Below are 22,441 nucleotides of genomic sequence, written 5' to 3'. Positions count from 1 at the left end.
AAATTTTGTTCCCTTAGTAGATTTATTTATATGTGCACATAGGGATATGTGTTTTTACCTCATAAAAATCAACTGGAACATTTCCCAATTTTTCTAGAACATGTTTGGTTTGGGGGTGAAGGAGCAGCAGGTCAGGGAAACAGGTTACCAGTGAAAATAAAAGGAATTCAAGATGGTGGATGCTTCCAAAGGTTACATAGAAATCAAGAAACTTTTATAACAAATTTGTTCTTGTCTACAAATTATTTAGACCAGCATTAACAGTCCTTGCAACTTTAACCCAGGCATAGCATAGAAGATGATAAATGAGTGGCATAGCCAGAACCATCCCTTTGAAATATTGGGGAAAATGCAGGATTTCACATTAGAAATTTTGCATTTGAATGATGGCCCTGCTACTTGTTATCTGAGTGGCCATGGCCTTGAACTCTACCTTTCTGTGCCTAGTTTTCTTCATTTGCAGAATGAGGATATTGGAAAAGTTCCTCCCAACTCCAGATTAAATGCTTCCACGATGGATAGCAGCTGGCAGGCACAGTGCACAGAATGCCAGACCTGGAGTCAGGAAGACCTGGGTTCAGTTCCAGTCTTAGACACTTACTTGCCAAGGGTTACATAGCAAAACCCTTCTAACAAATATGCAGTCAAGCAAAACAAATTCAGTGGGATTATGTATAGTAAAACTTGATTACCCCTTATCCCCCATCCCTCTTCTAGACCAGAGATTCTTTTTTTTTTCTTTTTTTGGATGGGGGAAGGCATGGCAATTGTGGTTAAGTGACTTGCCCAAGGTCACACAACTAGTAAGTGTTAAGTGTCTGAGGCTGGATTTGAATTCAGATCCTTCTGACTCCAGGGCTGGTGCTCTATTCACTGTGCCACCTAGCTGCCCCCTAGACCACAGATTCTCAATCTACTATCCATAATACTATACATAATTTTTTTTATTTTGATAGCTGCATTTATTAGAATTATTTTTCTTTGTAGTTTTATGTATTTTATTTTGCCCCTTTAAAAACATAATTCTGAAAATATTTCCCTAGGCTTCCCCAAACTACTAAAGGGGTGGGGCCCTGAACATAAAAAAAATTAAGAATCCCTGTTGCCATGCTGAATTTGTAAAAAATTGAGAAATAAAGGTCTTTAAAATTTGAAATTATGGGGCATTATTTTATTTGTGGTGGCTGGTACATAGTAGGTGCTTAATAAATGTTTCTTGATTGATACACTACCACTGTACCACTTAGCTAGCTGCCTGACAGATAAACGTCTGTTGAAGGAAACTGGGATTGAGGAAAGAAAGTTTAGAAGGTATAGGATAGCCATTTTCAGGTACTTGAAAGACTCATGTGGAAGAAGAATATACTTGTAATAGTAAAGTTAAAAAGAGAAATACACATTTGATGAAAGAAGAAAACTTTTTTTCCCCTTATTTAAAGAGAGGGCTTTACAGCTGTAGAATGGGCTGAGAAGAGTAGGTCTCCTATTCACTGTCCATTCACCTGTTTGTTGAGTGTGTAAGAGTGGATAATTATTTTCTGAATATGATTGGATTAGATAGTGATTTTTCCAGCTCTGAGCTTTTGTGATTCTGTGATTGGCGCAGCTCTTTTTGAGCCCTGTTTCATGTCTGATGCAAATCTGTGTGAAGAGAGGTTTCAGTCTTCCCTCTGACATGCTGGTCACTTTGACTCTCAAGCCTCTTCAGTTGTAGAACAAGTGCCAGTCTGCTTTAAGAAAGGGACTTTCCTCACTGAGAGTTCCCTAAATTGGTAAAATCACAGGTCCATACCAAAGTAAAATCTTTTATGCCTTTGTCTAAATGCAAGTTGTGCTTGCAATATATTTCAGCCTAATTAAGCCCATCACGCACCTCTTCATTACATTTTAGATCTGCAGTTTTAAATGGCAGAGATTGTTTTTGCAGTTTTTTATTTTGAGAATGTTCACTCTTATGCACCTGTTTTTGAGCATTTATTTTTAATAATTCCATGTGTATTACAACTTTCTACTTCATTGTAAGTTCTAGGAGAACATGTTTTATTTAATTTTTATCTCATCCCCAGTCTCTGGTGCAGCATGTTCTATAATAATAAGCACTTAAGAAATCTTTTTTTAAAGTATAGTAAACTTCCTAACTACTTTATTTCAGTGAAGAAAAGTGTGTATTTTTACCTACTAGTAAGCAGCCAATCTCCATGCATTAAAAAAAAAATCTACAAACAAAAAAAGTAGGGTATCTCCCTTTTCCATAATCTGACCTTTCTTGAGACATGTAGCCTTCAGTCTGGAAGGAAAAATTGTATTTGTGAGCCACAAATACGGGAAGTTTAAAAATGGATCTGCTTCTCCTGGGTGAGATTTTAAATTAATTGGTTAGTTAGTGCTGTCTATCCCTTCAGTGGAAAGAAGATCAGAGAAGAGTTCTAACTGTGACCAAGTTAGAGAAGCTTGGGCAAGCTATAACTGACTGATGTCCTCATGGTATAGCTTACTTATTTTGTTTGTGATCCTATTAGATACTAGGGTTAACCATTTCCATCAAAAATTTACCTACTCTAACCTGTTAATGTGATAGAAGTACTTTTCTTCTTAAACTCAAACATTTTTTTTTCTTTTTTAAAATGAAAGCCTCCTGTAAACACAAGTTAAGACCTAAAAGAGTACTCTGGGGGAAAATTGATTGTGGTTAATTTGTTGGGGGAATACACAGACTTTTTTGAGCCACTCAGATCATACATAGGCAGCAGCTTCCTTCTTTAGAGCTATCCCTGCCTTGCAAATTTGGATGTTTATTGAAACTTTTATTGTTGTTTAGTTGTTTTTTTCAGTTGTGTACAACTCTCCATGACCCTATTTGGGGTTTTCTTGGCAAAGATACTGGAGTGGTTCGCCATTCCCTTCTTCAGCTCATTTTACAGATGAGGAAACAGGCAAACAGCATTAAGTAATTTGCCTGGGATCACCCAGATGGTAAATGTCTGAGGCTGGATTTGAACTCAGGTATTCCTGACTATCATTTAACCCTTAATTATAGAAGTCACATCTACCTTGTTGTATCACATGGTTACATATGACAACTGTCCATTTTTTTGCCATGCCACTATACCACATGCTTCCCTTTCTGTATCTTACTATGGGAATAATAAAAATCACAGTCATTCCTAGAAAGGATATGTCAGTCACTTGCTCTATGACTCATAATCCCTGAGACTTCCCAGATCAAAATATATTTTCCCTTACTAATAAAAACTCCTTGAAAGCAGAGACTGTCTTGCTTTTTCTGTTTGTTTCACCAGGATTTAGCACAGTATCTGGCTAAATAATAAATAAATTATTATAATATATAATTTATATATAATATATATATAAAATAATATATAATAAATAAATACTTTTTCATTCATTAAGTCATTCATTCATTCCTACAGACAAATTCAAATGAGTTATTGGAATGCTAATGATACATTTAAAATTCTTCATTGGAAATAGGCAAAGTGATTAAGGGCATCAACTATGAATAATCACCAACATTCAGAAAAACAAATGTAAATCACTTAATTTAGCATATCATAGTACCTAATTTATTAGAATTTTTATGTATTGATTTATTGGTAATTTCTTTTGCATGTGTTATAAGGAGACACCCATTTCTTTTTTTTTAGATATATTTTAATTATCTTTTTGTTTTGTTTTTTTTTAAGCAATTGGGGTTAAGTAACTTGCTCAAGGTTACACGGCCAGTTATTTCTGGGTGTGGTGCTAAGTATCTGAGCCCGGATTCACTCCCCAGGTCATCCTGACACTGGGGCCAGTGCTCTTACTTGCTGAGCCACCTGGCCACCCCAATTATCTTTTTTTTTTTTTTTTGCAGAAACAAAAGTTTCGGCCCACTATAGGGTACATACAAAAGATATGCACAATGGCTGAGGATGGTTCCCTGGCAACTGGCAGAATCAGGAAAATCCTCATAAAGGAGATGATATTTGCTGAACTTTGAAGGGAGCTAGAGTTTCAAGAGGCAAATAAGAGGAAAAAGTACTTTCAATACAGGAGGCAGCCTCTTCCTACAAAGTAATTGAGGCAGGAAATGGAATGTTGCATGCTACTAGGACAGCAAGAAGACCGCTTTTGCTGGACCTTAGAAGTCTGTAAGAAGGTGATGGAGGCAGATTGTGAAAAATTGTAAATGCCAAACAGAAGAGGTTTTATTTTATCTTAAAGTCAGTGGGGAACCCCCAGAGAATCTTCAGCAGAGGAGTGATCTGATTATACCTGCTCTTTAGGATTATCAGTTTGGCAGCTGCATGAAGCATGGATTTTTGAATATTAGATGCAGGGGAACCAATGAGGAGGCTATTGCAGTAGTCTAGGGGAGAAGTGAGAAGAGCCAAGATTTGACAATTGATTGTATGGGAGGGGAGAGCAGTGTTTGAGGGAGAGTGAAGAGTTTAAGTATGATTCCTAGGTTGCAAACCTGAATGGCTAGCAGGCTGGTGGTACCCTCAAAAGAAATAGCAAATGTAGGAGGGATGAGCTTAGGTGGTAAGATAATGAGCTTATCTTGAACATACAGTTTGAAGTACCATAGGACATCTGGGTGGATGTGATGCCAGCAAGTAATTGGATGTGTAGTGTTTAGGCAAGAGATGAGGGATGGATATTGTAGATACGGGAATCATCTGCATGAAGATAGAAGTTGAATCTAGGGGATCTGATGAGATCGGTGGGCCAGAGAATGTAGAGAGAGAAAAGAGTACAAGGCCCATAACAGATCAAAGAAATGTTTAACCTGGAAGAGAAAAAGGGGAATGTGATATCTTCTAGTACTTAAAAAACCTCCCATGGGAAGAGGGATTTTATTTGTTCGGTTTGGCCCCAGAAGATGAAACTAGGAAGATGTAAAGAAAAACCATTTAATGTTGAACTACCCAATAGGGGTAGCCTTAGGAGATATTAGACACCTCATCACTAAAGGTCTTCAAGCAAATAGAGAAATGTACAATACAGACTGGACTAGTTTGAGGCAAAGATCCCTTCCAAATAAAAAATTGTATGAATCTCTCCCTGAGTATTTAAACTTAGTTTTAAAGGTTTAGTCTGGGAAGTTCTGTGTTTTGCAGTGTGGGAAAGAATGATTTAAGTTTTAGAAAATTGCTTTTGTACTTTAAAGGTGCTAGTCAATCATTAACTGACAGTTCCATTGACATGTAAAAGTCACCTAATATTTGTTCTCAGAAAGATTAGCATCAGCTCATCCCACAGTACTAAAAGGTGGGTTTGTAAAGAATTTTGAGACTTTTCCTTTATCTCCTTCTAGTCAGCCTAAGCTTTTTGCTTAACAGGGTCCTAGTCGAGCAACATATAGGAGGAATGAAGACAAAAACAACCCCTCTCCAAAAAAACCTAAAGAATGGAGAAAAATCCCCTAAAAATTAATAGATTAAACTACTGAATGATTCATCAGTATCACAAAGGTCAATGATAACAATTTAAGTTGATGCCAACAGCTTAAGCCAATAGAAAGTTATAACATGAGCAGCATACCCAACATAGAGTGTAGTCAGACTTAAGTAACTCCTTTATTCATATACAGTCTTCTCCATCTGCCCTTCTCAACCCCCTTTACTTCATTTCCATCATACTTATCTACAACTCTTTTCTCCCACTCATGTCATTAACTACCACCAGTTTCTCTTCTCCAGGTCCTCCTCTGCCTTAGTCTATTTCCCTTACGTCTTCCTCTAAATTCTCTGTACACCTGTGTGCACATATATGCATATGCCTGTCTGAGTATATGTGTATCTATTTGGGCTTCTCTATTCTTGTCTTTCTTTTATGTCTTATGTTTCCTTCTTCAGTATTTGTTTTATATTTAGAATAAAGTACATAGGAAGGAACCTCAGGCTATCTCTTGGTAAATTAAAGACAGTAGTGAATTATGCCACTACAGAGTATGAGAAAAAATAAATTTAAAGATAAGTAGTCATGCTTAAGAGTTTCTCTGGAAGTTAATTTTACTTAGAAAGTTAACACATAGCTAGTCTAACATATCTGTAAATGTAAGAGAAACCAGTAAAGAGGGAATGTTTACAAAAGCTTTTTTTTTTTTTGTCATAGAAAGCAAATGTGAATGCTTTAAGTAACATTTTCTGGCCAGGGGATCTTTTTAACAATTCAGGATCAGCTCTAATTTATTCTGGTTGGAAAGACTTTATAGAGTTGAATGTAAAACCAGAATGCATCACTTCAAATCTGTGTTAGTATTTCCACCCCCCTCTCAAAAAAAAAAGGCTTCTTTTTTAAGACCTCAGTAAGTTATTACTAATTGAGTTGTTGTTCAGTTTCAGTCATGCATGTCCAACTTTTTGTGACCCCATTTGGGGTTTTCTTGGCAGAGAAACAGGAGTGGTTTGCCATTTCCTTCTCCAGCTCATTTTAGGGAGGAGGATACTGAGGCAAAACAGTAACATGACATGCCCATGGTCATGTAGCTGCTAAGTTTTTGAGGCCAGATTTGAAATGAAGATGAGCCTTTCTGACTCTAGGCTAGGCACACTATCCACTGTACCACCTAGCTGCCCTCCTAGTTGAGGAAGACTTTAAAAGTTATTAGTCTTTCATTTTTGAAGAGGGCCAGTGACATTAGAGGTGATGTCTTGGACTTACATGTCAATTGAATTTAACTGAGGCAGAGTTGCACAAGTCAGCTTCACTCTGTCTTCCAGAGTCATCAAAGTTCAATGGCAAGTCAAAAGTCTGGGCAACTAGAAGTGGCCTGGGATGCAGTAGGTGACCTTGTCATCTTCATTGTCTGACCAGTCTCTGAGTACTTTGCAGCACCTGTTTCAGCTGCCTTCATGGCCATTGGAACACATTGTTCACATTCTCCCATTCCACTGTGGGGATGTCTTCACATTCTTGGGGTAGTGTGAAGCCCATTGGTTACCCTGAACCTGGTTTAACCTGTCTACTGAGATGATTTTCATGAGGTCACTGTACATGCTACATTTTCTTGGAACCACAGGTGAGAGGTGAAGGTGGACACAAAAGGTGGACTCATTGTAGTATCATAGGATCACAAATTTAGAATTGGGAGGAAACTCAGAGACCATCAAACCCAACCTCTTCATTTTACAGATGAAGAAAGGTGGCAAAGTGGAGAGAGCACTGGGCTTGGAGTCAGGAAGGCTCTTCTTGCTGAGCTGAAATCTGGCCTCAGACACTGGCCATCTACAGACACTGCAGAGTTTTTTTTTTTCCCAAACACTGTTAATGATTGAATATGGTGATTTAATATGTGTATACTTCACTTTGAACAACAGGCATGTTTCTGAAAAGTTGCGGGTATACCAAATCATCTTAAGTACAGCAAGAGATCTTGCTGTACTTAATTTAAAGGATTTAAAAGAATCCTATAGTGAACCCCATATTATTTTAGAAAGGGTTAACAAACTAAAGGCCTTAAGTTCATACCATGGCACCACTGTTTGAAGGAACTGAGGGTAAGATGAGGGGGATACTATAGGGAACATAACAGTGCTCTTCCAAGTTTTTGAAAAGCTATCATGGGGAAGGATTAGGTGTGAAAAACCTATTGTATGAGGGAAGTAGAGTAGAACTAGGAGTCATAAGGGTTGGGGAGCTTAAATTCTGAGAAAAGAATGTTAGAAAGTTAGTATTTAGGGTCATGTGAAGTTTTCAAGTAGCATCATTTTCACTTTACAAATAAAGAAACTGAGAGTAATAAAGAGGACGTGACTTGCCCATAGCTACACAGCAGCAGGTATTGGAGCTGGGACTTCTTCCCAAGTGTTTTCTCTCACACATGCCACTTTCTATCCACTTTTTTCTTTTAAATTGCCTCTGTCTCCTATCATTTCAGCCCTCTGCCTCAGAATCAAGATTAAAAAGATTGTTCTTCTTTAAGTATATAACTGGCCAGAAAGATAATAGTTTCTTTCTAATCAGCAAACTTAACACACTTTAAGAAGTCAGGTTTTTGTTAGCTTTTCTCAGCCCTTGCCACCCACTAAGGAAGAGCCTGTCTTCACTGGCAGAGATTTTAATGTTTCAACCTTTTCTGGGGTTTTGTAAAGTTGATTTCAAACAACTTAATTTTCATTACAAACTAGGGAGAGAGGCACTGGATATTGAGTAGTACATTTTCTACTACCTACATAAAAAGCTTTCCTTTAGTTGCATTTACTGGAACCTAAGGAGTGAAAAGGAGCTGTACAGAAGAAACATTGACCACTCCATATATGGAGCAAATATTTGTTCTGTTTGCTTTAGGTGGAAGCACAGTCAGGAACATCATCCATCACAGCATTTCCTCAGGAACTTTCATGGTCCAGGCCGTTTTATTATAGGTCGGGAGCTGATGTCACATTTTTTTAATGGATTGTGTTCATTAGCCTGAAGCAATCTCGTACACATGAGACCTTTCAGGCAGTCCTTAAAAGGTGAACTTTTGGCCAGTCATGTCTAAGAAATGACCATCAGTAGTACTCTGTAAGGCACAGTACTTTTAGTGATGCCTGTGGCCATGTCAGAGTATAAACTCCTTGTGAGTAGAAATTGTTTCATTTGTGCCTAACACAGTTCAATGCACTTAATAAATGCTTCTCAGGTGATTTGTGTGGGAGAGACCTCAGGAACTCTAATGCATCTGAACAGGGAGAATCTGAATTTAATTGAGCAAAAGCACAACTTTTTATAATCTTGGGGAAACAATCGAAGGATGGGAGGAGTGGATTCTGACAATGGGGGGTAATAATTCAAAGCACAGATGAATGAATCTGTAAGGATTGTTCATGAAATAAATGTCAAACTGATGAGGCCTAACAAGTTCTGTGGGAACCCCCAGGCTATTCAGATAAAGCTAAAATATTAATTTATATAATAAATATAATAAAAATAATGAAATATCAGAAATTACATAAGCAAGTAAATAAGCCTTTTAACATTCTGCTTAGGGTGGGAGAAAGGGCAGTCTTTTAGATTTATAATGCCTAAGCTCTCCAGAGCCCTTTATTCTGGTACTAAACTTGTAGAAATTGAGTAATGGAAATATCATTTATTTGGGAGTAAGAGAATCTGGGTTCAAATCTGACCTCTGACACTTATTGTCTATGTGACTTTGAACAAGTAATAATAATAATAATAATAACAACATTTATATAGCACCTGCTGTGTGCTGGGCACTATGCTAAGTGTGTTACAAATATTATCTCATTTCGTTCTCAGAAGCACCCTGGTAGTCAAGCGCTGAGGCCAGTGGCTTACCTGCAGTTCACGCAGCTACTAAGTGTCCCAGACTGGTTTTTCCTTATGGCCCAGTGGTCTACCCACCCTGCACCACCCAACTGTCTATGCCTGATTCACTTTACCTCCTTGAGCCTTAGTTTCCTCATTTATAAAATGAGAAGACTGGATCCTAGGATCCAGGGTCTCTGAGGTCCCTCACAACTTTGTACCTATCCTGCTGTCATTTTACATGGTAATGAAATAACAGATGTAGAATCTAATAGGTCAAGGCTCTTTATCTTGTTATCTGCTCTTTTTTGTGCATCTAGGACATGAATCAGGAGTAACCTCATGGTCTAAGACCATGAGAGATACCATCCTCAGTAGGGAGAAGCAGTCCAGTTGGAGATGAAGAATCATAACACAGACTTTATTCTTCAGAGGCTAGAACAGGAAGACTAATATTTGGTGGAAAGGTCAGGACTGCAAATATGCATAGTATGGAGGAGACTTAGCTAATAATTGTGGCTCACAAAGAATCAGATTGGCTAGTCAAGACCCACCTAGTTTGGGTCCTTGCTTGTCATTGAAGTACCGCAGATCCATGGGAGATATCTCTGCACCTGTGATATCTGGAATAACAGTGTAGTAGGTGTCCCTAGGAAGGAGACACACTCTACTTTGGGAAACCAGAAAATGGCCTTAAATGAGATTTTGGAGTGCTGTAGCATAGGCAGCTGAGGCTTAGGCCTGGTAGGTGAGGTAGGAGGGGCTTTGGTAATCCCAAGTAAGGTAATGTTAGCCTTGGCGGCCTTGTCAAAGGCACCAACCAAGTTAACAATCTTCCACATGGCAATTCCCACTCAGTACTAGGGAAAAGTCAGACTAAAGAAGCATTCAGATCCAGAGATGGTGCAGTAGTTGTAAATCTTCCCATGTAAAGACAAATATTCTGGATTGCAAGGGGAACAGGTGCCATACCATCCAAGAAAGAGGAGCTTTAGATTCTAGAGTCAAAAATATGATGGAATGATTTTATGATAATGCCATTAAACTAGTAAAGGGACACTTTGTGCTCACAGTTCTCTAGCTTTTATGAGGTATCCTAATGCTAATTATTAGTATGACCAGTAAGAAACACTAAGACTGAAATAGTACTCAATCCAGCCACTCTCCACTGTAGTTTTTATGTTGAGTAGATGACCCATAAAAGAGGAAAAGGGAAAAAACAAGAGATATTTAAGACCTGTTTTGAAGTTGAATGCCAAAGAACAAGCATAGTTTTGGACTCCTTGGAAATGACAGCAACTGATAGATTCTCCTTATATATGGCAATCCAGGCATGGGACAGCTCTTTTAAAAACTCAAATATTTAGACCAATTGTACACCTAAGAGTCTCAAGCAACAAGTTATATACAAGTAGTAGTTATAGCTCCAAATTAAACATTCTTTGCATCTGAAACTTGTAGAAAAGATCATCGCCCATGAATGTGTTGGACTTAAGAGTACTCGTTTATAATCATTACAAAATTTTTGAATTATAAAACTCAATGCATAGGATAAAATAAATGGTTTTTAGCAGTTTATCCAGAATAGTTAGAAAATAGGACGTTTTAATCAACCAATTATTCAAGTTTAGCAAGAGTTGATATATATACAATATGCATAATCAGAGATTTTCAGAATTAGAATGAAAAACATTAAACCTAACGTTGATCCTCTTAGATAACCTTGAAAATGCTTTTTAAAATAAACATGTTATCAGCTTGGTTAGTTGTCATTTAATCTAAATTGTAAGCCTTTGGAAAAGCTATGTCAGATCCAGTGCTCTGCTTCTAACCTTCATGGATAAATCGCTTTTCTCTAATCCTGTTTTTCTTTGTGTCATTTATTGACCTCTCCCCCAGAATTGAAATGCTTGAAAAAGCAAGCAATTGAAACACTTTTGGAATGTTATATTCATCTTAAATATTTGAGTTTACCTACTCAGAATTGTACATTCAGATAATTCAGCCATTTTCAATTATTCTACCTTATGGTATATATATGAAACCTTTGGTTTCAAGGGTTTTGACCACTGCATTATAGAGAAAAGGAATTTGGCTATCTTTAAGCCTAATTTCTTTTCCATAATATTACTCTTATTTTTACTCATGAATGTTGACTAGTAACAAGTCACTTATTTTCATGTCTAGCTGTTTGTTTATTCTTCATCTAAAAACATTTAGAAGCAGAAATTAGTTGGTCAGGGGCAGCTAGGTGGCACCGTGAATAGAGGACTGGCCCTGAAGTCAGGACCGGAGTTCAAATTCGGCCTGACATTTAACACTTAATAGCCGTGTGACCTGGGCAAGTCACTTAACCCCAATTGCCCTGCCTTCCCCTCTCCAAAAAGAAAGAAAAAAGAAGAAATTGGTTTGTCCTTTCCAAATGTTTATAGAGGTACCAAATAGTTTTTTTTTTTAATAGCCTTCAAAATCTTAATGGAGAGCAGTCCACAATTTTCTGCTTAATAATAATCTTTTTTTTAAGGTAATAAGTGCCAGCTCTGAATTCCTCACAAATTTTTCCTGTCGTCGAAATAACAAAAAATACTTGTTTATGTAACTTAGAACTAAATGTAGAAGCCTTCCCTGACTTTCTAGGAAGAAATGAATCGTGGGAATCATTGGGAGAGATAGTGGAATGGGAGATGGATAAAAATTGGTTTTGTTATTTTAGTCTATTTTACTACTTACATGATCGACATTTTTTTTTACAGATGAGTTTACAACTAATTTTCTGGGTTGGACTGGTCAGTTGCTCAGTCTGTCAAGTACTTGGCCAAACAGGTAAGCTAATCTATTCTCTATTTCACTCTAACAATGAACACTAGGCTTTGTTTAGTGATGCTACTTTTATTTGGAGACCCTGTTTGAGTTCCTATTTAATCAACACACAGGATTCCCCACTGGTGACTTTCTTCCTTTGAACTTCTTTCTCCTCTTTGATTCTTTCCTTCCTGCTTGACATCTCTGTCACTTCCCCTTCACCTGATTATTAATCAGCTAAACTTTTATTGCCTCTGGTCTTCTCAGCTCTTGATCCTTCTTTTGTCCTTGGACATGAAAAATAGGACTTGAATATTTCAGTCTTCCATTTCTCTCTAATAGCATGGAGTGGAAAATACACTGTTTCTAGTCAGAGGATCTGGGTTCAAGTCTCATTTCTAGTACCACCTGTGAGAGTTAGAGCAAGTCATTTAACCTCTTGGGCTACAGTCTTCTCACTTGTACAGTAAAGGTCACTTCTAATTCTAAATTCATGGCCACATGATCCCAGTTTACTCATCCAGATATCTGAACTCCTAATAGACCAGCCATTGCTTTATTAGCCCAGTATACTCTTCCAGCTCAATCCTAAACTAACTAGCCACAGAGCTTCCCCAGCTCAAACCTAGAGGCAGCATGATGTAGTAGGAAGCACACTGACTCTGAACTGTGTGTAAACAAGGCAGTGAAAAATACTTATTAAAAACCTCCTCTGTGCCAAGCACTGTGCCAAGTGCTGCAAATACAAATATAAGCAGAAAGACAATCCTTGCCTCCAAGCAGCTTATGTTTTACTGAAGAACACAAGACATGGTGAAGAAGGGAGAGAATCAGGGAGAAAGGAAGGCACCCAGGAAAGTCAGAGCTTGAGTCTAAAGAGAAATAAATGCAGGCATGGCCATCCTGGACATCCTGCTTACATTGGAGCTTCAGGGAGGAACCAGACAGTCAGAGGGAGAGGCTGCCAGGCAGAGGGGTGAAGTCCAGGGCTAGTGTGAACTTCCATAGTTAAGTTTCTGGGACATGGTAAAGAAAGTCTAGGAGTGCAGCTTGAAGAGAAATCATGTCTGTGGAAGACATAAGAATAAAACACTAAAACAAGGAAGTAAGGAAGAAATGTGTGAAAGACTGTGTATTCAGGAAAAACTATGCAAAAGAGAGAAAACAGCTTTGCAAGATGAAGATACATGTTATCACATCAACAAGTCAATCAGAATCTAGGTCAGAGAGAAAGATGATGTCTGTATACCTGAGAGTAGGAAAGGAGAGACCAGGAATGTATCCATGTCCACAGATATAATGAGAAATCCAAGTCTGTGACTATAAGTATGATTTATGTAGAATTTTAAAATATCTCTTTTCTGCATACATACATATGTATGGTCACCTCTCTGTAGAGAATTTTAAAAGCAAAATAAACCATATTTCTTATTATGGAAAACCAACATTCTTTCATTAAGATAAAACTTCCCCAAAGCTTACTTTACTGAAGTTAAATCTGTTTTATAAAGGATAATAATAGAATATCACTGAACACTCGAGCAGTGGTAATCTGCTTGGGTGAAATGTGTCTGATGAACCTATTAGATACAAACCTCACTCATCGGGGGCATTTATCAAAGAAGGGATTGAAGAGTGGCATTGGTTTGTTATGCATAGGAACCAGGATCCCAAGACTGATAGAATCATATTTGTAGATGTGACAAATGAACAAAGACAAGCAACGCAGTGACTACATCTAACAACTTGTGGTGTTTTGTTCCTCTAATCCCCTTCCTTTCAAGAGGAGGAGGCAATTCTATTTCATTATCTCTTCTCCAGGACCAAGACTGATTGATTCAATTACTCAGAGTTCAGATACCATTTAGTGTTCTTTTAATTTACATTATTATAGTCACTGCGTATTTTTTTCTTCTGGTTCTGTTTGTTCTATCCTACATCAATTCACACACTTCCTCAATTTATTCCCTCCTCTGCCAACCAGCGTTCTCTGCATTGCTCACCTTTGGTCATTTATTTTATTCCTATACCACAGTTTTTACAGCCAGTCAGTGGACACCTGCATTTTTTCTAGTTTTTTGCTACCACAAATAGTATTGCCATGAGAGTATTTTGATACATTGGGACCTATGTTTCTATCTTTGACCTCTCTGGAGTCTGTGATTAGTTTTTTTGGAAGAATATATCCATAAGGCAGTAGGTGTCTACAAGCACCTCTATAGTGTCTTAATCCTGAACCAGGTTTTTCTCTATACTCTCTCGTGCCAGTCTTCTCACTGAAGCACCTGAGTATCAGTATATATGCTCATTGACTTTGGAGGATCTTAGTTCTTAAAATAATTGCTCTACCTCTTTAGATACTGGGGCAGGTAATGCCACATAGAAGGCATTTATCTTCATGGTGGTTTTTTTGATTGTGTTCATCATGATGAAGAGATGAACAAGTATCTATGAAATAATGTTTTTTCCTTCCTTTGGATATACAGTGAAGCCAGTTCCACCACTGCCTATATTTGTCAGAGAAACAAATCTGTGAAGCTTTCCTACATGTTTGTTTTCCCCAGGTACTGACAAGATCCTACTGTTCAGTGACTAAAGACTTGGTAACTGAAATGGAACAAGTATAAGGAAACTTAAAAGACTTAAGGATTACTACACTAGGGTAGTATAGTCAATAATTATAAACTTCATTCATTAATTTATGCGGACAGCTTGGTGGCACAGCAGATAGAACACTAGGTCTGGAGTCAGGAAGATCTGAGTTCATCTCCAGCCTCGAGATATTTTCTAGCTGTGTGACCCTAAGCAAGTCACCTAACCTCAGAGTGCCTCAATTTCCTCAACTATAAAATAATAATAGTACCTACTTTCCACAGTTGTTGTGATGATCAAATATGATATATTTATAAAATATTTAGCCTACTGCCTGTATCTACTGCAGATAGTGCAGTCTGATAGACTGACTGTGTTATTCAAATGACAAACATAGGTTTGCTTATAAGACTATTATATGGAAAACTCACACAAGGCAGACACTCTCATGGTAGTCAGAAGAAATACAAGGACACTGTCAATGTCTCTCTGAAGAGAGATTTGGAATCCATTGCATGACACAGGAGACACTAGGGGAGGACTCCCATTCCACAGGGCACACTCCCATCGGAGAGGATGCTATGCTCCAGGAGCGAAGCAGAATGGCAGCTCCGGAGGTCATGTGGGCCGGGCCGGGACTTCTGAGCTTGGACCCCAACACAGTGATGTCATTGTGGTCCGTCCTGAGAATGAAGGACAGGAATCAGCATGGTGCTTAGCACGTAGTAGGTGCTATGTAGCTGCTTATTCTCTCACCTTACTCTGCCCCTTCATAGCAGCCAAAACCTGAAAACTAAGGAGGTACCCACATAATACACAATGGCTAAATAAATTGTGGTATATGAATATCATAGAATATTTTTGTGCCATAAGTCTGAAAAAATAGAGCATTTCAGAGGAAGCTGTGAAGACCTTTGATCTTATGCAGAGTGAAATGAGCCATTTACACAGTGATAACATTACAGAGAAAAACAACTTTGATTTCTAAAACTCTTGATGAGTAGTCTACTAAATCACAAGTCCAGAGGACTAAAAATTAATCATGCCACCCATCTCCTTCCAAAGAGGTAATGAACTTAAAAATCTAGAATGAGGAGTACATTTATGGACATGACCAATGTGGGAATCATTTGCTGGATGTTTATTTATCATGAGGGTTTTGTGTGTTTTTTTACATTTTTCATTTGGGGATACAGTGAAAGGAAAAGATAAAACAGAGAGCTTTGTGATTTTTTTTAAGGGCTTATGTTCATTTTTCCTTGCTCCAGGATTTTGTTGAATTTTCTTCCTTTTGGAATCTTTAGTGTTTTACCCTTTTCCTTTGTAATCCCTGTCAGTCACTTCCTGATTCCTCCACCCTTGCCCTGGGTAAGCTCCTCACATGGGCTTGTCAGCTCAGATCCCTGTCTGTGTGAGCTTCACTGCTGCCATGTAGGTTCATCCCCCTGTTCTAGGTCCTCCCTAGGCTCTCTTCCTTTCCTTCTGTACATCAATGTCCAATGTGAAAAAGTCGGAGAGTGGGAGGACACTGGGGAGAGTGTTTTGGAAAAATCTCTTCAGCCTTGGGGATGCAGAGACAGAAGACCAAATGATTCTCCCCTTGCCCCTTTCCCTTCTTTTACCCCAGTCCTCTTCACGTACACATTTCTCCTGATGTGGCTGAGTAGGGTCAGCATCTGCTGTGGTAGATATAGGGGAACAGGCAAGGAATGTGGTGCAGGAGGAGATTGTAGCATGGATCCAGTCCTGGTGGTCTGCTCAGCTTGTGTGTCCCTACCTGGAGGCAGAGACTGATGGGGATGTATGCTGAATGCCTTGGGGATTAGCATTTTGCACTTTTGATTCACAAAGACTTTATGTTGTCAGAGGTTTCACTGTTTTTGTTCTGTGGATTTAGTTGTAATTGTTCAGAATCGGACATATAATTTTTCTTTTGGGTAGTAAGGAAATTGAGAGTCAGGGGACTGGTGAAAGGATCAAGTTCACTATCTCATTGTAACATTTATCAATGTGAATTAAATTCATCTTATTAGAAAATCATAGGATCATAGGTCTTGAGCTAGAGGAAATTAAAATAACTTGGGTTCTTTTGGACAGGTGGAAATGACTGCTTAAAAGCAAATGCAAAATCATGTGGAGAATGTATACAGGCTGGACCAAATTGTGGATGGTGCACAAATTCTGTAAGTAGTGTAAATTGCATATAGTTTTTGACATGAATTATTGTACTTTCATATATATTAATTATGCTCCGTTTTTAGTCTTGTTTTGTTTATGTGGGGATGGGATTCCTACCACCATATTCCTTGTGTAGACATTGGATATCTCTCAGTTCTCAGGTGTATTACTCATAGCTTTTCTTAAGTTTGTGTGCCTCTAGAATGATATCCTTTCCCTGTTTCTCTTGAATATGCCTCCTGTTCTTCAAAATAATTCATGTCTTCTACAATAACTGCCCTTTTAACTAAATTAAATTATGGACTCTCAGAAGTCTCCAAACTGACCAGCAAAATTACCTATAAAGTGTATCCATATCTGGTCAACTGATATGTTTTCATAGAGAATTTCCTTTGTATCTCTGCTTTGCCCCATCACTTTCTATCTTGCTTTATATTTTGTACATGGCATATCCTGCTCAGTTAAGTAAAATGTACTAAAGGGAAGGACCTTCTCTTTTTTTATCTTTATAAAGCTAGCATCTAACCCAAATATTTTGCACAGAGTAGTTATGTGATAAATGTTTGTTGAATTTTAAATTACTTATTCTACTGGGAGTATATATTCCAAGTAGCACAAAACTCAGCATTCACTTATATTTGCCTTTGAAATGCCCTAGATATTTTGACTTGTTACAAATGAATGGTCCTAATTACATATGATTTGACTTAACTGAAAGCTAATTTTCTTTATCTGAGAATGTAACAAGTAATGATGAGGGAGTCCAGCTAGAAGTGGGGTGAAGCAATGGGGCAAAGCTCAAGGGTTGACTATGTATAGATACACCATACTGCATAAGCAGATCACACTAGATTGCATGCTCTGACTGTTGCAAACATAGATACCTGAAGAAGAGAAAGTATTTTCTTACGCTCAGCTGCACTTGGTTAAACTGGGGACAACAAGGAAAATAAAGAATGGTGCAATTTTCTCTTATCAGACACCCCAGTATAGTTGTGAGCATGAAGTTTGGTTTTCCCGGGTCTATCCTGGCTGTAACAAACTATTTCTGAAGGAGCAGTCCTTATTCTCTAAACCTCCAACTATTCTGGACATGGATAGTTGGAAACCTCCCAGAACCCTGTTCCTCCCCTGTGGGAGCAGTTGTGCCAGCCAGCTGTTGATTATTCAGTGATGTTTTAAAGATTTAACATACTCAACACGGTTGACATTTTTTATTATCCAGTCTCTTTATGGTGTGGATTATCTGTAGAAAAGTGGAAGCTGGAGTTGGGGATTAAAATGATTTCTGAAATAATTCACAGTTGATTGTTGATGATATTAAATCAAGTTTCAAAGAAAAAGGATTAAAGATATTTTTACATGAGCTCTGTATACAATCTTAACAGTTTTGGGTGTTGGTCAGTGTTTTCCAAAAGCTTACTTTACTAGTGTGCTTTTCTATTGTGGAGCATAGTTTTAGTGTGATAATTCCTAGAATAGTGGAGGTTTGGTTTAGCTGACCTTCTGTTTTTTTAATTATACAGATAATCTTAAGCCATCCCTTCTGTCAAATGCTATTTATATTCAGGTTTCCTCCCCCCCCACACACCCCCCAAACAGACTCGCTTGTAAAAGCTCATCCATTTTGCCTTTTCTGTTTTCTTTAATATCTTTGCCTTATGTCATGTAATATATTTTATGGATAATTAACAAATATTATTAATTGCTGCTGCTGATAATGATAACTATAGCTAACATTTATATAACGTTTACTATGCACCAGGCACTGTGCTAAGTGCTTTACACTTAATCTCATTTGATCCCCTCAACACCCGTTGAAAGTAAGGTGCTATTATTATCCCCATTTTACAGTTGAGGAAACTGAGGCAAATAGTTTGAGTGACTTGTCCAGAGTCACACAGCTAGTAAATATCTGAGGCCAGAATTGAACTCGGGTCTTCTTAACTTCGGGCCTAGCATTCTTTCTGCTGTGCCACCTAGCTGCTTCATTGAATTGTTAGGTATTAGGAAGCAATGAATCTAAGATCCATTTAGGTTCATTATTTCTAGAAAAATAAGAGAATGGGGTTAGGATTGTTAAAACACAACATCCTATGGAATAGTCATTTTTTCTTTTTTTAAGAAAAAATAAGTTTTACAGATTTTTTTTAAAAATATTGTTCAGTTTCCCAGTAATCCCCCACACCCAATTGAATAATTTTTTGTATTTGTCTGACAGTATATGCCTCATTTGACCCTTGTAATTAACTGTTTCTCTTCTGAGAAGAAAGAACTAGGCCTCTTTATCAGTTCCCTGGAGCCAAGATTGGTTAGTGTGTTGGCCCGAGTTCTTAGGTCTTTTCCTGTTGCTTTTCTTTAAATTATTGTGGTTGTGTATGTTCTCTAAGTTCTGTTTACTTAACTCCTTTTTTAGTTCACCTAAGATTTCCCAAGGTTTTCTAAAGTACAAACTCTCATATCTATACAGGGGAAGCTTGTTTAAAAGCCAGAAAATTAAGTAAATACTTAGTGTTGAATCTTTTGTGTAATGAACAATATTGCAGCTTGTGATTATTTTTGCCATAATTTCTCATATATGTTTATATATGATTTAGTCATTTTTACAAGAGGGAATGCCTACTTCTGCCCGGTGTGATGATTTAGAAGCATTAAAAAAGAAAGGCTGCCGTCCACAGGACATAGAAAATCCTCGAGGTGACAAAGATATCCAGAAAAATAAAAATGTGACAAATCGAAGTAAAGGTACAGCAGAAAAACTCCAGCCCGAAGATATTACCCAGATCCAACCACAGCAACTAACCTTGAAGTTACGCTCAGGTACATGAGTCTTTAATGGGCCAATGTCATCATGTCTCTCATTGTGATCCCAATTCCACAGGTTCTGCTGAGGACTAATTTCCATAAATCAAGTAGGCATTCTCTTATGGACAAAGAACATATTGAATTTTAGGGCTTAACTCATTTTTAACAGATTCAGTAAAGGGATATCAATAACTCCTTAATTTAATACTTCAGAAATACTCTTTACTTCATCAGTATGCTGGGGCTTATGCTCCAGTGAAATAGATCACCTCTCCTTTGGGTACAGCCCCATCATCATACCTTTAGTAGATGGCTTTAGGAGTTACTGTGACTAAAAATGTTGTCATTCGCTAAATTAGTTTACTGGACCTGTCAGAGCTTGTGCTCTGCTGATAAGCTATCTTGATACCACAGTGAGATGTCTAATTCTGTAGAGAAGGCAGTGTATAGACCTTACAGAAAAGATATAAAATGAGCAAGTTAGTCTTTCCCTCAGGAACCTTGTGGTTGGGTTACTAAGAAATTACTGTCCTATCAGAGTTACTATTTTAGACATGTTTTCTAAACAGTGTGTCACTGTATAAATCTGATGGCAAAATAATAGAGACATGAAGTAAAGCTAAACTTGCATCTATGTTGTTAAATCCTACTTTCTAGTGCTGTAAAAGAATGCTTATTTTTTAATATCTGTATTAGTCAGGGACAGTATTAAAACCATAAGCTTTCAGTAGAAATAATAATAAATATGATGTGAATGTAATATTGATCAAATTATTTTCATTTTTCATATTGGTATACTTTGGGCTTCTAGTAACTTAATTTGATTTCTTTTTCTAACATTTGTCTTATTAGGAGAACCACAGACATTTACATTAAAATTCAAGAGAGCTGAAGACTATCCTATTGACCTTTATTATCTTATGGATCTCTCTTACTCCATGAAAGATGACTTGGAGAATGTGAAGAGTCTTGGAACAGATCTAATGTACGAAATGAAGAGAATCACTTCAGATTTCCGAATTGGTAAGAGTGTTGGAAAGATACAAATGGATTTGATTTTCATAATAGAAAACACACTTCTTTTCACAGCAGTTACAAAATCTTAGAAATAAACAAATAGATGCTTTCTTTTCCCAAGACAAAATCAGAATCCCTTTCACCCCTTTATGTCTCTTTTAGCACTCAAAATTGTTATCTACCAGAAGCCAAATTCATTTCAGACCTAGACTGCCATTTCACAGCAATCTCATTTCTGATTTGTCCATATTTTCCATTTCACACATATACAACTCATTTCGTGTCTTTCTCAAGTCCTTACCTCGAGGCTCTTATGTACTACTGGAGCACCAGGGACTATGCGTTGAGATTGCCATATAACTTTTAAAAATCTCATAGTAGTTGTTTGAAAAGACTAGCTCTTTCTCTCTCTCTCTTTTTTAAATCTATATCTTAAGGAAATGCTGTTCCTTCCAAATTTTTTTCTTGCTTAAAAATTTGATGTTTTGGGAAGGGGAAGCTAAGCTGAGAAAATATGGAATTAGCTATCCACTTCTTGCTTTTATTCATATAACAAGCATTATTGATGCACCCAAGATGTAAACTAAGCCCTTTGTGATGAGAAGATAATGAGTTTCCCAGGTTTTCTTGAGTTGTCTTTTCAAAGTGTTTAGACTCAAAGTGTTTAGACCGTATTGTGATTTAAATGCAAAAACATATTTCACAGCCAGTATGCTAGGAAAACAAAGGTTTTTTATTGTTGTTGTTTTTAAGTATGTCATGGAAATGTAAACTTGAATATACAAGTTATTGCTGGCAATTTTAAGTTTTAAACCCATGAATTATCGTTTTTCCAATAGGATTTGGTTCCTTTGTGGAGAAAACTGTGATGCCATATATTAGTACAACACCAGCTAAACTCAGGAACCCTTGCACAGGCGACCAAAACTGCACCAGTCCATTTAGCTACAAAAATGTGCTTAGTCTTACAGATAAAGGGGAAGTGTTTAATGAACTTGTAGGAAAACAGCACATTTCTGGCAATTTGGATTCTCCAGAAGGGGGATTTGATGCAATCATGCAGGTTGCAGTTTGTGGAGTAAGTATTTAATTCTTGACAATTGATTACAATCCCATTATCAGTCAGCAGAAATAATAAACATATACCCACATTATACTTTAGCCTTCCAGAGTTGTATAGTTTAATGCCATATAGGTACTGTGTGAGAAAAGCATTATTATAGTAATAATTACAATGATTATTATAATTCCACTTACAGGGGGAGGGAAAGTTTGAAGTCCCCATTACCTAGGGTTTCAAAAATCTGTTTTTCAGTGATTTTGAAACAATAGTGGAACCCAGTCAGAAATCCTGATTATTGAGCTTGTGTTCTCTCCCATCTCCCCCTTAAAAAAAAATAGTTGGCCCAGGTGTCCTGATATTGTGGTGCTCTTTCCTTTCTGGCTTTGTGTCATCAGAAGAGCTTTGGAAAAACAAAAGCTTTGGGACTTCATCCCTAAAATTAATTTTTAATATTTTTATGTGCTGTAAGAAGAATCAATGTGCAAAATAACACTTTTTGCCTGTTGTCTTAGTAAATCAATAAAGTCGTATTTTAATCTTTTTTTAATGCTATGTTTGCCTGTTTATATGTTTAGTAATGTGTTTTCTAATAAACTATGTATGATTTATATTTAAAATAGTTAGAATATATTCTAGAAGATTAGTTTTTCAGTTAGCAGGTAATTATAGATGTCCACAAGGGCACATTATGCTACATTCAGCACTTAGCGTGTATATTGGGCAAGG

General features: G+C 37.3%; 1 protein-coding gene across 2 annotated transcripts in view; it reads left to right on the top strand.

The window, feature by feature from the left end:
- The window catches only part of ITGB1 (integrin subunit beta 1), a 54,829-nt gene that overhangs the window by 13,510 nt on the left and 18,878 nt on the right, over positions 1-22,441 (top strand). For both annotated transcript variants that reach the window (XM_069086466.1, XM_069086465.1), the window contains exons 2-6: positions 12,012-12,081; positions 16,750-16,835; positions 19,428-19,650; positions 20,488-20,658; positions 21,492-21,730. In XM_069086466.1, the coding sequence (XP_068942567.1) occupies positions 12,012-12,081; positions 16,750-16,835; positions 19,428-19,650; positions 20,488-20,658; positions 21,492-21,730 (789 nt within the window). The remainder of the gene's footprint in view (positions 1-12,011; positions 12,082-16,749; positions 16,836-19,427; positions 19,651-20,487; positions 20,659-21,491; positions 21,731-22,441) is intronic.

This window comes from Petaurus breviceps, unplaced genomic scaffold (genome assembly GCF_028583685.1).
Source record: "Petaurus breviceps papuanus isolate PSGF00001 unplaced genomic scaffold, PetGlider_PUasm1.0 178, whole genome shotgun sequence".
Taxonomy (NCBI): domain Eukaryota; kingdom Metazoa; phylum Chordata; class Mammalia; order Diprotodontia; family Petauridae; genus Petaurus; species Petaurus breviceps.
The sequence above is the reverse complement of the archived record's forward strand: the minus strand, read 5'-3'. Positions and strand labels throughout refer to the sequence as shown.